At 40.7% G+C, this 13,335-nt stretch overlaps 1 protein-coding gene across 4 annotated transcripts in view; it reads left to right on the forward strand.

Moving 5' to 3' along the window:
• Nucleotides 1-13,335, forward strand: part of pbx1a (pre-B-cell leukemia homeobox 1a) — a 49,810-nt gene that overhangs the window by 28,175 nt on the left and 8,300 nt on the right. For 2 of the 4 annotated variants that reach the window (XM_032531582.1, XM_032531579.1), the window contains exons 3-6: nt 9,835-10,079; nt 10,485-10,541; nt 11,901-12,091; nt 12,482-12,617. In XM_032531582.1, the coding sequence (XP_032387473.1) occupies nt 9,835-10,079; nt 10,485-10,541; nt 11,901-12,091; nt 12,482-12,617 (629 nt within the window). The remainder of the gene's footprint in view (nt 1-9,834; nt 10,080-10,484; nt 10,542-11,900; nt 12,092-12,481; nt 12,618-13,335) is intronic. The other 2 variants (XM_032531580.1, XM_032531583.1) reach the window with 1 other exon arrangement.

A 13,335-nucleotide genomic window follows, 5' to 3' on the forward strand; every position in this document is an offset into this window, starting at 1 on the left:
TGACTTGAGCCCTATTTGCACAGGACTAGTATTACCAGGGGACCTTGTGTGATTTAGAAATTACTGTGCTTATTGTACTAGTCCTTTAGTCTCCGAAATAGAGCAATTCAAGCCAAAAGCATTACAGTACAGGGACGGACACAACTGACTTTACCTGTCTTTTCATATTACTCATCTTGAAAGGTATGTAATTCCTGATGTACTTGACCTGAGATGCATAGATACTGTGTATACGTAGGTGCTCAGTTTGGATCATATCTATATATAGAAAAGACAATTGGATCATATCTATTTACAGATTAAGCATTGGCATATGGCTAACAGCATTATCATGCCATTCAAAGCACTCAGTGACCACTTGTGCTTTATGGAGAGGACCATTGTCATCATGGAAGACATTGCTCCCACTGGAAATAAAATGCATCATGGGATAATCTAAGTAACCACTCAGAATCTTTTTTAATAGTAGACTCTAGTACAGACCGTGTGACTCTAAATGGACTCTGTACAGGATAATAATAATAAAGAAGCAGCACCAAGTGTTTCTCTTTGTATTCTATCCTGTACATAGTGGGTGTAATTTTGTTCTTTCACAAAACTGCAAGCGAGGTTTACTATCTAGTGACGTTGTGTTAAATGCATGTTCACATGTTGTCGAGTTAAGCCGAGCACAGCAAATCACAACCACCGGCACTATTGTCTATGAGCGGCCATATGGTGGGTGTCCTTGCGTGGTAGCTTAAGGGAGCCTTTCTCCCTGAGATGAAACCATTTTGTTCAGTAATGAACCTCCTCTCTCAGTCCTCCGTGTTCATCAGACCCTGCCTCATCAGCCACCTCTGAGATCACACAGGTTCCAGCAGAGGGCTTGGAGCAGGGATGGCAACCCGGACATCCCAGGTAGACCTAAACAATCTCTGTCACGTGGTCTCCCCCTTGTCAAAAAGCCCACCCCTACTTGTCTAGCCCTGCTCCATGCCTCCAGATGTGGCTTAATTTACTGCGACTCGGCTAATTGCTGTAATTAAGGATTAATTACTGTTAATTACCTTCGCATAAACTCATCAACAGTCAAAGAGCGGAGCCTTATGAAATGTGCCATGCACAGGAACACACACCACGGGGACTTGAGGAGGTTTGTGTTACTGGACCTCTTGTTTCATGTCTTGTCCTGGTGTACAGGGAGGGCTTGTAGGGCAACAGTTAGGGCAGGATGCTAACTGTCATGGTCCATCTCCTCCTGGCTCCGAACGCTTCACACGTCACCTCCTCACCAACTGTTGCCGGGGACAGCATCACTATGCTGGCTGTTATTTAATCAGAGGCTGCCATTTATTTGCTGACAAATTTTAATGAAATCTTGGTGAGATTCTCAGCAGTAATTTGTGATATTTGCACTGTGTTTTGATAACATACACACAAAATACTACTAACATTAGCCTCCGTAACTTTGGGTTAAACAGGGGCGTAGCGCAAAATTCTGGGCCCTGTAGAAAGGCATTTTCTATGGGCCCTTCTCCACATCCACAGCTATTCATTCAAGCATCTTTTTGGACCCTCCTCACATCAGGGCCCTGGGTACTCAGTCCTTTTTCCCCCTAGTCCGACGCCCCTGGGGCTGGGTATCAAACCGCAACACTTGTTAAGTGACTGAACTGTGTCCATACAATCTACAAAACTGTCAAGAATAGAACATTTGCATAAAATGCCTTTTCTTAGTCTTGTTAACTTATTCTTTTATCCTCTATGTTGGTGTTGTTATCAAAACCAAAACTCCGAAAATTATGTTGCCACTTGTATCAAGACACTTGAAAGATGTGGCATCATGGTGGCCTATAGGACTCTAAGGGCCTGGCAAGTCTTTAATGACGTGTTGTCCCATCATGTCAAAAGAAAAAAGTGTTGATCGCTGTTCCAAACCGCCACACATTAAAGGCAGAGTGAAAAGCTGGCCTTCATACAGACTAAAAGTGACATTGATAGTTGTGTAAATAATAAAAAAGAGGGAAAAGTAGCCAATGGTTGCGTGAAGTGGGTGTGAATGTCAGATTGTCAGTTTCGGGAAAATTACAGAAAGAGTTTCCAGAGCTGTTTCACCATCCGACAAGCAGTTCTGGTGAGGCATACTAGCCCGTCAAGATGCTGACCATAAAGTTACACAAGTTCTCCAATATAATTGTTATTAATTAATTAGTTTGTCTAAGCTCTCTAGAACAAGACTTTTTCTGACTCTTTGTTGGCAGGGTGACATCAACAGAATGTAACAATTTGTAACAATCAGAACTGTTACAAATCCCTAATGAAATGAGAATATCAAATAAAATAATTACTAAGTGTTCAGGTTACAAAAACGTTATAGTTTTGGTTAAAATGACTACTTCTCTGAGGTTAATGGAACTTTGTTTGTCTATAAAAAAATAAGTTATTAAGGTTATGGAACAATCATGGTCATGCCTAAAAAAACAACTTTGACTTTCTGTTAAAAACCAGAAACAAACAGCAGTCTCCTATTAGAGTATGCTGTTATGTTGGCCCATCCAACCCATCCGGCCTTCTCTGTACACACACTTGGTCGCTCTGTACTAACGTCACTTGATTTTACTCCTTTGCTCCTGTCATAATTACTGTAGCCAACAGAGGGTTTTCTCACTTGAACGTAAACCAATGTTGTTTTGGGGCACTTTCTGAAATGACTCATGCGGTCGCTACTGTTGGGAGGACAGTCTTGTGTGGCAACGTCCCAGGTTTGAATTCAGGCAGCCTTTATTATGAAAAAAAAGAAGCCCTGTAAAAGCTTTAATAAAACTTTCATGTGATTAGGAATTTATACTTTGTATTTTTCTGTACAAGGTCCTCTCTCCATAGATGTCTTTGTCTCTCTGCTCAAAGGCCGACTTTGCAGCTCACTGCTCCACAAGCTCGTGACTTCTTCTGAGTTATTTAGCCAACATGGTTTCCAGTGCTGCCTGGAGCTGTTAGGCTGCATAGGCTGAGCATGAGTTTGACTCAGTCAAGAAGATATATATTTTAATACACCTTAAGAAAGACTGACAGCCAGGGGGCTAATGTATTGCCTATTTTGAATAATGAATTATTTTAATGAAGGCTTTTAGATGGGGGTGCTCTGCGTTGGTGGCAGGGCGGTTCTCTGAATGGTCTCCTTTGGCGCTGCCTGCCTCATTATCAGGCCAGCCCCTCAGGCCTCAAACTGGCCTGCTTAAGCCTCAGATGATGACAATAATTATCGTTATTAAGAGTAGCTGCAGGGGTAACTTGTTCTGAAAAACACCAAGCTGAGTTCTTGCCTCGCTTGCTGCTGCCACCGCTGCCGCATGAGAAACTACCGATCGCCAGTGGAGAAAGCCAGAGAGCGAAAGAGACAGAGGGAGAGGAGAACGAAAAGGAGGGGATGAGGGGAGCGGCCACCAAATCCGCCTAATGTGACGCCTGTCAGCTCGTCTCCCACCAGCTGTCACCTCCCAAATGCACTGGGGTTCATTTTTTTAATTGACACCTCGCTTTCCTATTCCATTTCTATTTTTCGCCTTTCATTTTCCCTCCACTCTCTTCCCTCCTTGCCTGTACCATCCACATCTCCTCGTCTCAGGCCTGTCCCTCCAGTATTTCTTTGGTGTTTTTTTCCTTATCCTTGGTATCCCCCATCCCCCCCACCCAGTGTTAGATACAAGACCCCAGCTCTGCCCCCTTTCTGCACATGATACTCGGGATGGCTGATACAACATGAAGCTGTTTTTAGAGGTACTTTATGACTATGCCCTTGTGTACTGAGGGCGTACAGATTCCCATTATCTGGTGATGGAGAGAACATTTTGGGTCTATGAAAGTTTCCCATGAGTTCAATGTAAACACCACAGATCATATTTAGATTATAACAATAGTTTTATTTGTAGGCCTTTCTATAAGCCCAGATTCAATTCAGTAGAAATCACCACATATGGTACAGTAAATTGTATATAATGTCAGTAATGATAGCACTGTAGTTTACCTTTACTTTGTGAGGCAGTATATGAAATATAGCACAATGCTGTGTTTTATGATAATTGCTTTATTGGTTGGGCTGGGTTTTAAATCTAAATACCTTTTTTGGTACCAACTGAAATATGTTTGTTGCACAAAGAATTGACAAAAATTCTTACTTTAGCCGATTTTAGACTATTTTCTTTAGGCAAAGCCCTTGTTTGGCTGCTTGTGTTTGGTGTGGACAACATTTTTAAGGTGAACACTGACTTTATACATCAACTGTTTGCAGATCTTTGGTACTACTTGCATGCGAATAAAGTTGTTTAAAGCCTTTTGTGGCTCCAGAGGGAGCATGTGATAAGTCTGATAAATTGCTTGACTCAAGTGATGTCACTTGAGTACAGCAGCACACTTGAGTAAAAACAGGTTACAGAGATCTAATTTCCTTCTAAAGCCACACCACCAGATGATTGGGATCTACAGACTTCAAATTTGAAAATCTGGTGATGTGGAGTTGGAAAGACGTGAGACCTCTATAGCATGCTCCTTATATCTATTTAAGGATTAGGCTACATTAGTCGCTGCTAGAATAACACACCCACTTTTCCAAAAGAACTATTGCTGTTCAAGTTACATTGTGGGTAATGTAGGAACCAGGTCTCAGCAAGGAAGAAGGAAGGAATAGGTATGGAATACAAAAGATGATCTCTCTGGTTCTGCTGCACCAATTTTGATCCTTTTTGTTTTTAACTGTCCATCTTGAGTTCGACAATATTTCAATAGTGTAATGCTAAATTGGTTGGACCCTCTTTTAAAAGCTTCCCTTTAATTGGCATTAAAGAGAACATCTGGGGCCTTTTCCTTGAGTTTATGGATACGTCACAGATATAGCCTTCAGCTACACAAAATAACATTTTATAATATGTAGATTTCAATTTAGATTACAGCAAATGTTTTCATGTCATGCACTTTATTGTGAGGTAGGATTGGTAATTCTCTAACAATTGTCCTTATTTAGTAAAGCAGATTTAATTCAGTAGAAAATACCACATATACAGTAAATTAGATGTAATATAAGACAATATTAATTTAGTGTTCTAAGTAATGATAATAGCATTGCTTAGCACAGTAGTTTACCTCTGGTGTGTGGGTCAGTGAAATAATGCTCCGTCTTATGAAGACTGCATTACTGGACTTGCATCAAATGCAAATGAGAGCAGGATGCTGAACTCCTTCAAGGAGTAGGGAGGGGAGGATTGTATTAGTGATACTTGTCATGTCTGCTGTAAATCACGCTGCTTTTTCAGGTTCCTAGGTTGTTTTGTTTTGTCTCAGAATGCTGTGGGCAGGGATGAATGGTGGTGATGTTACATTATCATGTGGCTGTCGCTTTCACTCTTGCTGACTGGTCGTGACAGGCCCACCACACACACACACACACACACACACACACACAACACACCCACACACACCCCACACACACACACACACACCCCACAACAACACACAACACACCCCACACACACGGTTGGTGTTAGGAGCGGGCCTGAGGTTATTAACTGCTGAAACCCTAGAGGGACGTGTGCCCACACAATAAATACTGAGGACAGCCACTGCCTGACCCTCTCATGGGTCATGTGATGTGGACAAGCGCGAGCAAAAAAAGGACACAGACACACACACACACACACACACACACACATACGCACATGTATAAACACTACAGTGCTGCAGAGTGTATTGCATTACTGTACTGATAGGAAATGGAACCAGTCCAGCGTTTGCTGCTAGCTGCCAGTCAGAGGCAAGAAGGGTAAACTTTCATCATGGCTGTCAGGGACATTGCTGCTGCCTTGTTTGACCGTAAATCTTCCTAATTGTGACAGAATACTTCAACATCATTAATTAAACATGTTTTCATTTAAATAGACTCGCAGGGCGCCAGGCTGGGTGCTCAGGGTCGTCTGCCAATGTGCATAACTGTGTATTTTCCCTCTGTGTGTGCTTACAGTTGTGCACAAAGTGTATGTTTGTGTTGTGTGTTTGCGTGTGTGTATGTGTGTGCACCTTGATTCCTACTGAATGAGTGGGTGGCTTAATCGTCATGTTTATTTACACTCCTGTTGTCTGCAAACAGCAGGCAGTGTGGCGATGGGTATGAGCCAGCCCTTAAGGAAGTAACAGCAGAAATTAATTTAGTCAATAACCAAAACAAAGGCTTATTCTTAGAATTCCATTCATTATTCAGGAAACGGCTCGGGAATTGTTTATGATACGTATTCATTTTTTATGCCTTGGCTTTTTTGGGTTTAGTGCCCCACATCTCAGGGAAGGAATTATACAAGAGCCTTCACAAAGAGAGGAGGAAGGAGGGAGGGAGGTAGGAAGCGACAGAGAGGGGGAATTGTGTCCTCCCATTGTTCAATTAAGTCTGTCAGTAATGATCAAGAAGAGATGATGGCCATCTTCCTTTTATAGATACTAATCTGTTACTGTCCATGGAATAAGGGAATCGCTGAGCAGTATGGACTCCATGCCTTTGTTGTTAACAGACTAGAATGTGTGTATAAAAAGTAGAGCCAGACCGAAATATTGGCGGGCCGATATTATTGGCCAATATTAGGCATTTCACGAACTATTGGTATCTGCATTTATAATGTCCAATATAAAAAATATTTATTCATCAGAAATATAAAATAAAAACGGATGGTCAACCATGTTATGAGTGTTGCCGTTGCATAGTTTGTCCACCAGCGGCCATTCTACAACGTTCCTGTTGGCAACGCTCTGATTTTTTTAATCAGATCCTTGTTTGATCAAACATCTTTGAGTTTCATATCTTAAGTTTGTATTTTCATACATTTCATACAGAACTTTAATATATTTTGATGTTCCTCTAGTCTAAAGTTAAAGGTGGCGTACAATGATGCATTTAGAATCTTGATGAAGCGTCCAAGATGGACCAGTGCTAGCCATCTGTGTGTGACCTGTAATGTTCCCACCTTCCATGCTGTGCTGAGGAAGTTTATGTACAGATTTATATGTCGATTAACTGAGTCAAATAATATGATTTTAAATGCTATAATTAATCCTGCACTTAGTGATACCAGATATATGTCAAAACTATGGAATCATTGGAACATGCACCTGTACTTGTTTTAATTATTGAGCATTGCAATTGGTAAATATTGAGCATTGCAATTGGTAAATTTGCATGTATGTGTGTTTCTTGTGTGATGTTGTTGGGGATCCGTTTGTCTATATAAATTTATGTCTCTGTCTGGTCTGGACCCCTTTAGTATTGTATTGTTTTTAAGTCATCTGGACCTTGAGTCTGTAAATAAAGAAATATATATATATAATATCATATTATTTTAGTGAGAACTCATAAATAACTACAAATAACTACTTTTAAAATTTATATATATATATATATATATATATATATATATATATATATATATTGGCCAACAAATATCACAATATCAGATTTTTAGATTACCAACTATTTGTATCGTATCAGCCTTAAAAATCCTTTAACAGTTGTGCTCTAATAAAAAGTGTTATATCAAGAGTCAGTGTTGGGAGCGTGCGATGTATTGTAATAAAGGGCCCTTCTCTCTGTCAGGTGATTATCGTAATGCATGGTCCATGGTTGCAGAGTTCACAACAAGCACTCTGACTGGCATTGAGGTCTAATCGATTTCATTGCTATTACTAAACAGAAATAAATAAAGCTGATAGCTGTGGTTAGGGTAATTATGCCACAGCACAGTGAATTGTTTGATTTTCTTTATTAATTGTATTTATATAATCCATTTCATGCTTTTAGTTGTGCACTCAGGGACTTGGAGGGAATTAATAAATCACTCTTAGGCTCATTAGATTCCCTCTCTGGTTGGGATGTGCCACTATTTTGTCAGAATTAAATTGGCGAGTGTTAAAATTTCCCGCTGGTGTGATTCACATGAAAAATGTCCACATATTCATCTACCAGCACATGAGCACATGCGCCACAGACACAAAGACACACACGCACACACACACACACACACGCACACACACACACACACCCGTCTGTTCCCCATTTGAACTTCTGACCTTTTCCAGCCGTCTGATAGCCATTGACATTTGCCTCTTGAGCGGAGCTTGCTCACGTGTTGGAGCTGATGGGAATGGATGATGTTATTGCTGGAGGAGGAAAGGAGAGGGAAGAAAGGGGAGGTTGAAAAGAGGAGGACCAGGGAAGACAAGCTCCCAATGCGGCCCCAGGAATCCATCTGGACCCCCTGCGCATTGGAAAGGTCACAGGGCGACTCAACCTTACATCCTCATTACAAAAAAGCCATCGCTGTGACTGTGGGCTACAATATGGCTTTACTGCTCTGTCACACAACCTGTCATTTACCCTCACTGTCTACAGTCATCATGGAAGAGACATACAGGGGTGTAGTATTTGGTTGTCCTCCTGAAACATTTTGATAGATGCGTGGATTAAACTGTGTATCAAAAATGTTGTGACAGCGTGAGCTTTGTCTTTGTCCTTGAAGACAGTGGATGGAATAGAGGGCTGCACCTGGTCGGCTGTTTTCAGCGCCTCGGAGAAAAGCAGGACACTGCTGCTTTACCAAGGGAGCCTTCTGGTGGCAGAAAAAGGCAGGGCAGTGCAGCTGATCTCTAAAGAACAATTCCTGCTGAAACACCTGTCTTTTTGTATTCTAGAATACAGTTACAATAGCATTATTCAAATTGTTTTGAGCCTGTGTCACATTTTTCTTTTCTTTTTTTGTTAGAATATATGGTTGTGGATGAGTGCAAGACTGCATTTGTGTACATTACATGTGTACGTTGTTTGTGCATATCTGTCTCAGCAGTCATGTGTTTGTTTTGTTAGTACTTTACTCTCCACACCATGGGAGCTGAGTGTCAGTTGAGAGCTGAGTGCCTGTAGGTGTGTGAATACATGCAGGTTCAACCTCCCCAGACAAGTGTTTAAACAAACGTCAGTGTCAGTTGTGAACGCATCTTTAAGTCCTGCTAATTAAAGATTGCAGCACTATGAACACTGCACTGGTGTTCCAGGTGTTAGAATGGTAATTTAGGGGTGACCAGATAGCTCATGCAGACCTTTGCAGCATGTCATTCCCGCATAAAATAATCTTACAATCTCTGCACATCCAGTTTGAAGTTGAGATGAGAATTTTTTTTTCTCAATATTAATGTCAGAGTGGTAAAATAATTGCCTTTAATGATCGAAAATAAAATGAAAATTCTGAACCTTTTATCTTTAAAGTCTTTACTTTTTCCATAAAATATATAGTAGTAGTAGTAGTAGTAGTAGTAGTAGTAGTAGTAGTAGTAGTAGTCAATTTGCATATCTTCATCTGATGTTGGAATCATTTCATTTAGCTCAAATTCTGTGATCTGCTTAATTGATTTTTTTTTAGCTAGGTGTCTTTGCTTTAATATACCATGTATAATATGTGTTATTTCTTTGTTTTTTTGTGTTTAGATAGCATCTGACAAGATAATAAAGCAGAAATCAGCAAGAAACTTACCCTAGCCAGAGCATAAGGACAGCAAAAAATTTAATTTTTTAAATAAGTAAGACTCAGTGTAATGATAGTTTTATGGTCCTGCCTAGCTGCCAGCCTCTGCGAGGCTTCAGGGTTTTAGGGTACAGGCTTAAACTATTAAATCGATGGCCATATATTTCAGAGTTCATTTGGTAGGCTGGAGTTAAGACTCTTTCTCAGTCCTTATTCTTTTACCTTGCTACTCATTTTGAACATCCATGTAAATAGGACTCTTAAGTGTTATTGTCTTCATGTCATCTTCTCCTGTCCTCCACAGTGCTCAGTATCCGTGGCGCCCAGGAGGAAGAGCCCCCAGATCCTCAGCTGATGCGACTGGACAACATGCTGCTGGCGGAGGGCGTGGCCGGGCCGGAAAAAGGTGGCGGGTCGGCAGCTGCTGCAGCCGCTGCAGCAGCCACTGGCGGTATCGGTGCTGACAACTCAGCAGAACACTCCGACTACCGTGCCAAGCTGTCTCAGATCCGACAAATTTACCACACAGAGCTGGAGAAATATGAACAGGTGGGCGGAAGAGTATTTTCTCAGCTGCTATTTTTTTTGCTGCTATTTAGCTTCTTGTAACCCATATTCATATTGTCATTCAAGTGTTTTATCAGTAAATACAACAGTGCAATGGTGGGATTCCCATGTGCCACACGTTAGACTTCTTTCACCTGCTAAGCCTTAATTTAATCCCCCGTAATAGGATGCCCCAGTGCATACTTGGGGAAATCCTTTGTTGTACCTCAGTGTTTTGACTCCACCTTTTTTTTTAGCACTATTTTTTTTTTCATTGTTTCATGACAGAAAGTTCATATCAATGTTCTCTCTTCTTCCAAAATCCTTCCACTACTCAGGTGGCGACTATAGGATGTGTTGTAATTTTAAATTTCTCTTTTCTGTTTAAATGTGCAACTACTGAAAAAGTTGGACATCGTCCCGACTGGTGGTGGATATGGACAGAGGCAAAACTTTAAAAAAAATGTCAGTGATTTTAATCTTTATAATATGTTACATTGTTGACGTGCACAAATATGTGGCTTGACATAATTCAATTGCAAACATGTTTACTGTCTTCTCGATGGGGACAAAGGATGTAGTGGTGAAACATTGCACAGATTCACGCCACTTCCAGGGGCAATGTTCGTATAGCTTTCCTGACTTCTCCCTGCAGAGAGGAGCAAGCAAAAAGAACATTTTCTTTCCTGGGATAACAAAACTGAAATGCAATAAAAAAATAACAAGGAATTGAAACTTTTTGTATGGAGTTAACATGTTCTCCCTCAAGTTCCTGTGTTTCCTTATATAGTGGAAAAAAAACATGCTGCAGTTATAAATTGAAGACTCTAAATTGCCCAGAGTTAAACATGTGAGTGAATACTGTGTTGTGTCCAATTCTTTTTCTTTGTCCTTTGTCCAATGCATGGTGGAAAAAGCTGTGAACCTAAACAGGAATAAGTTGGAATAAATAATGGATGGGACATTTTCCTGAGAATGGTTTAACTAAGTTAAATGCTAAAAAATCAGCTCTCCCAGGCCAAGTCATGACAAGCCAAGCTTTCAAAGATGTTATCTTCAGCAGGCAAGCATCCATTATATTAGTCACACACCAGCTCTTTTCCAAAGACTGTAACATCTTGTCATTCCCTCGGAAGTCAAAGCGTCCTGGGTTTGTCATCTTCTCCGAGTAAGGCTAGTCATCGCTAACTGTCACAGTCAATACACACCTGAGCATTTTTGTGTCACCACGCTACGTACACCTCGTGCGAGTATGAGTGAGTAGTGTCTGCCGTGTGTGTGCAAGCAGAACGGCTGCTCGGTGCATCACTTTGACTGACGTAACCCTGGTGTTGACAAGCAACAGACACCTTGACTCTGAATGCAGTCATATCCAGTGACTGATTCAGACAGAGAGAGAACAAGGTAGACTGAAAGATGGAGTGAAAAGAGAGGGAGACAGTTTAAACCTCTTGAACATTAACAGGACTGAAAGCCTGCTGTCATTTTAGATTTCTCTTCACTTGTCACATTTTCTCTTCCAGAGAAGAGAAGTCTTTTTAATATTCAGAGCACTGCGAGTCTCGCTGCCTCCACCGTATGACTCCACTGCTACATTTGTTTGCCGTAAAACATCACACTGTGTCTGCTGCTTTAATTTAGACTATTCTTATTACCTATAACGCTGCTGCTGTTGTACTGTCAGAAGTGCTTCTGCAAAGCCAAGGCCTACCAGTAAAGGTGCAGCCTCTCCAGAATCCAATTTCACCCTTTTGTTCTGTGTGAAGCTGTTGAGCCTCCATGATAGTTCTTCTTTTTATGAATCCTGTCTGTCTGTGCATCCAGGCGTGCAATGAGTTCACCACCCATGTTATGAACCTGCTGAGGGAGCAGTCTCGCACACGACCCATCTCGCCCAAAGAGATCGAGCGCATGGTCAGCATCATCCACCGCAAGTTCAGCTCCATCCAGATGCAGCTGAAACAGAGCACCTGCGAGGCTGTGATGATCCTGCGCTCGCGCTTCCTCGATGCCAGGTCTGTGTGTGTCCATTTGGGCGACAAAATCTTTTCAAAACGTTCCTTTAGTTCTCATACTCAGATGTTTTTTTGACTTTTCTTTGCTTTTTTTTTTATTTGTGTTGCCATTTGTCAGACAGATTCTGTTACCTGGATTTGTTTTGCTATCCCTTGGGTTCTTTTTTTCTTAATGAGTTTTAACTAGCTTTTAATTATTAAAGATTTAGCACTGTTCAGATAAACTAAACTATCCTTTGATATTTATACCATTGATCAACGGATCAAAAAAGTATTTCTGATTCTGACTCTGATTCTGATTTAAATGAAGAATGATTGTATTTGTTTGACAAGTTTTTATTTTTATTTTTGATAAATTTCTACTCTTTTTCCTTTTTGCCGGCTGTCCAGACGAAAGAGGAGGAACTTCAACAAACAGGCGACAGAGATCCTAAACGAGTACTTCTACTCCCACCTCAGTAACCCCTATCCCAGCGAGGAGGCCAAAGAAGAGCTGGCTAAGAAATGCAGCATCACAGTCTCACAGGTAACCAGATTGAGCCTCCTACTTAGTTTGTGAGGTCAATCGTTGGTGCCCTTCAAGCAAGGCTTGGCGAGATTTGAGAATTTACTTTGATTGGAGTCAATTAGTAAAACACAAATCAATGCTATTAGCTGAGTGTTACAAGAAATGTAATCTTGCCATTATTTGGGGTTATAATGACCTTCAAGGTTAACGATGCTGGGGTTATGGTCAGTTGAGGCTAAGTGTTTTTAACAATGGACAGGTAGATTGATACTAAATACAATGACTAAAGGAAATCACAATTTATAATCATTTCATACCAAACATTTGTGTACGCTTTAATTGCCAACTATGGCCGACTTTCTTTTGCATGTATTTTATGAATGGAACTTTTTCAATTAATCCTTCTTTTTGCATGCTCAGCTTTGGTTCTGTCCAAGCAGTAGTTTATGTGTGTGTGTGTGTGTGTGTGTGTGTATACTGCATACATATACTATACTATAATATTTCGCCATAGATCTTATGTACTTTATTATTTTAAAAAACAGTGAAAAACAATTTTCAAGTTAGTGTTGCGTTTTACATTTTGAAGGAGCCAGATTTACCAAGGCAACGATGATCAGCAATGTGTAGTGTAAGTCCAATTATGTCATAGCAGCCATGAGAGCTGGTGCTAAAAAGGTGGTCTGCTTCTGGTGCAGGAAGCATAATCCATGCCTAGGTATTGAGTATTAATATT

Source organism: Etheostoma spectabile, chromosome 12, assembly GCF_008692095.1.
Source record: "Etheostoma spectabile isolate EspeVRDwgs_2016 chromosome 12, UIUC_Espe_1.0, whole genome shotgun sequence".
NCBI lineage: Eukaryota > Metazoa > Chordata > Actinopteri > Perciformes > Percidae > Etheostoma > Etheostoma spectabile.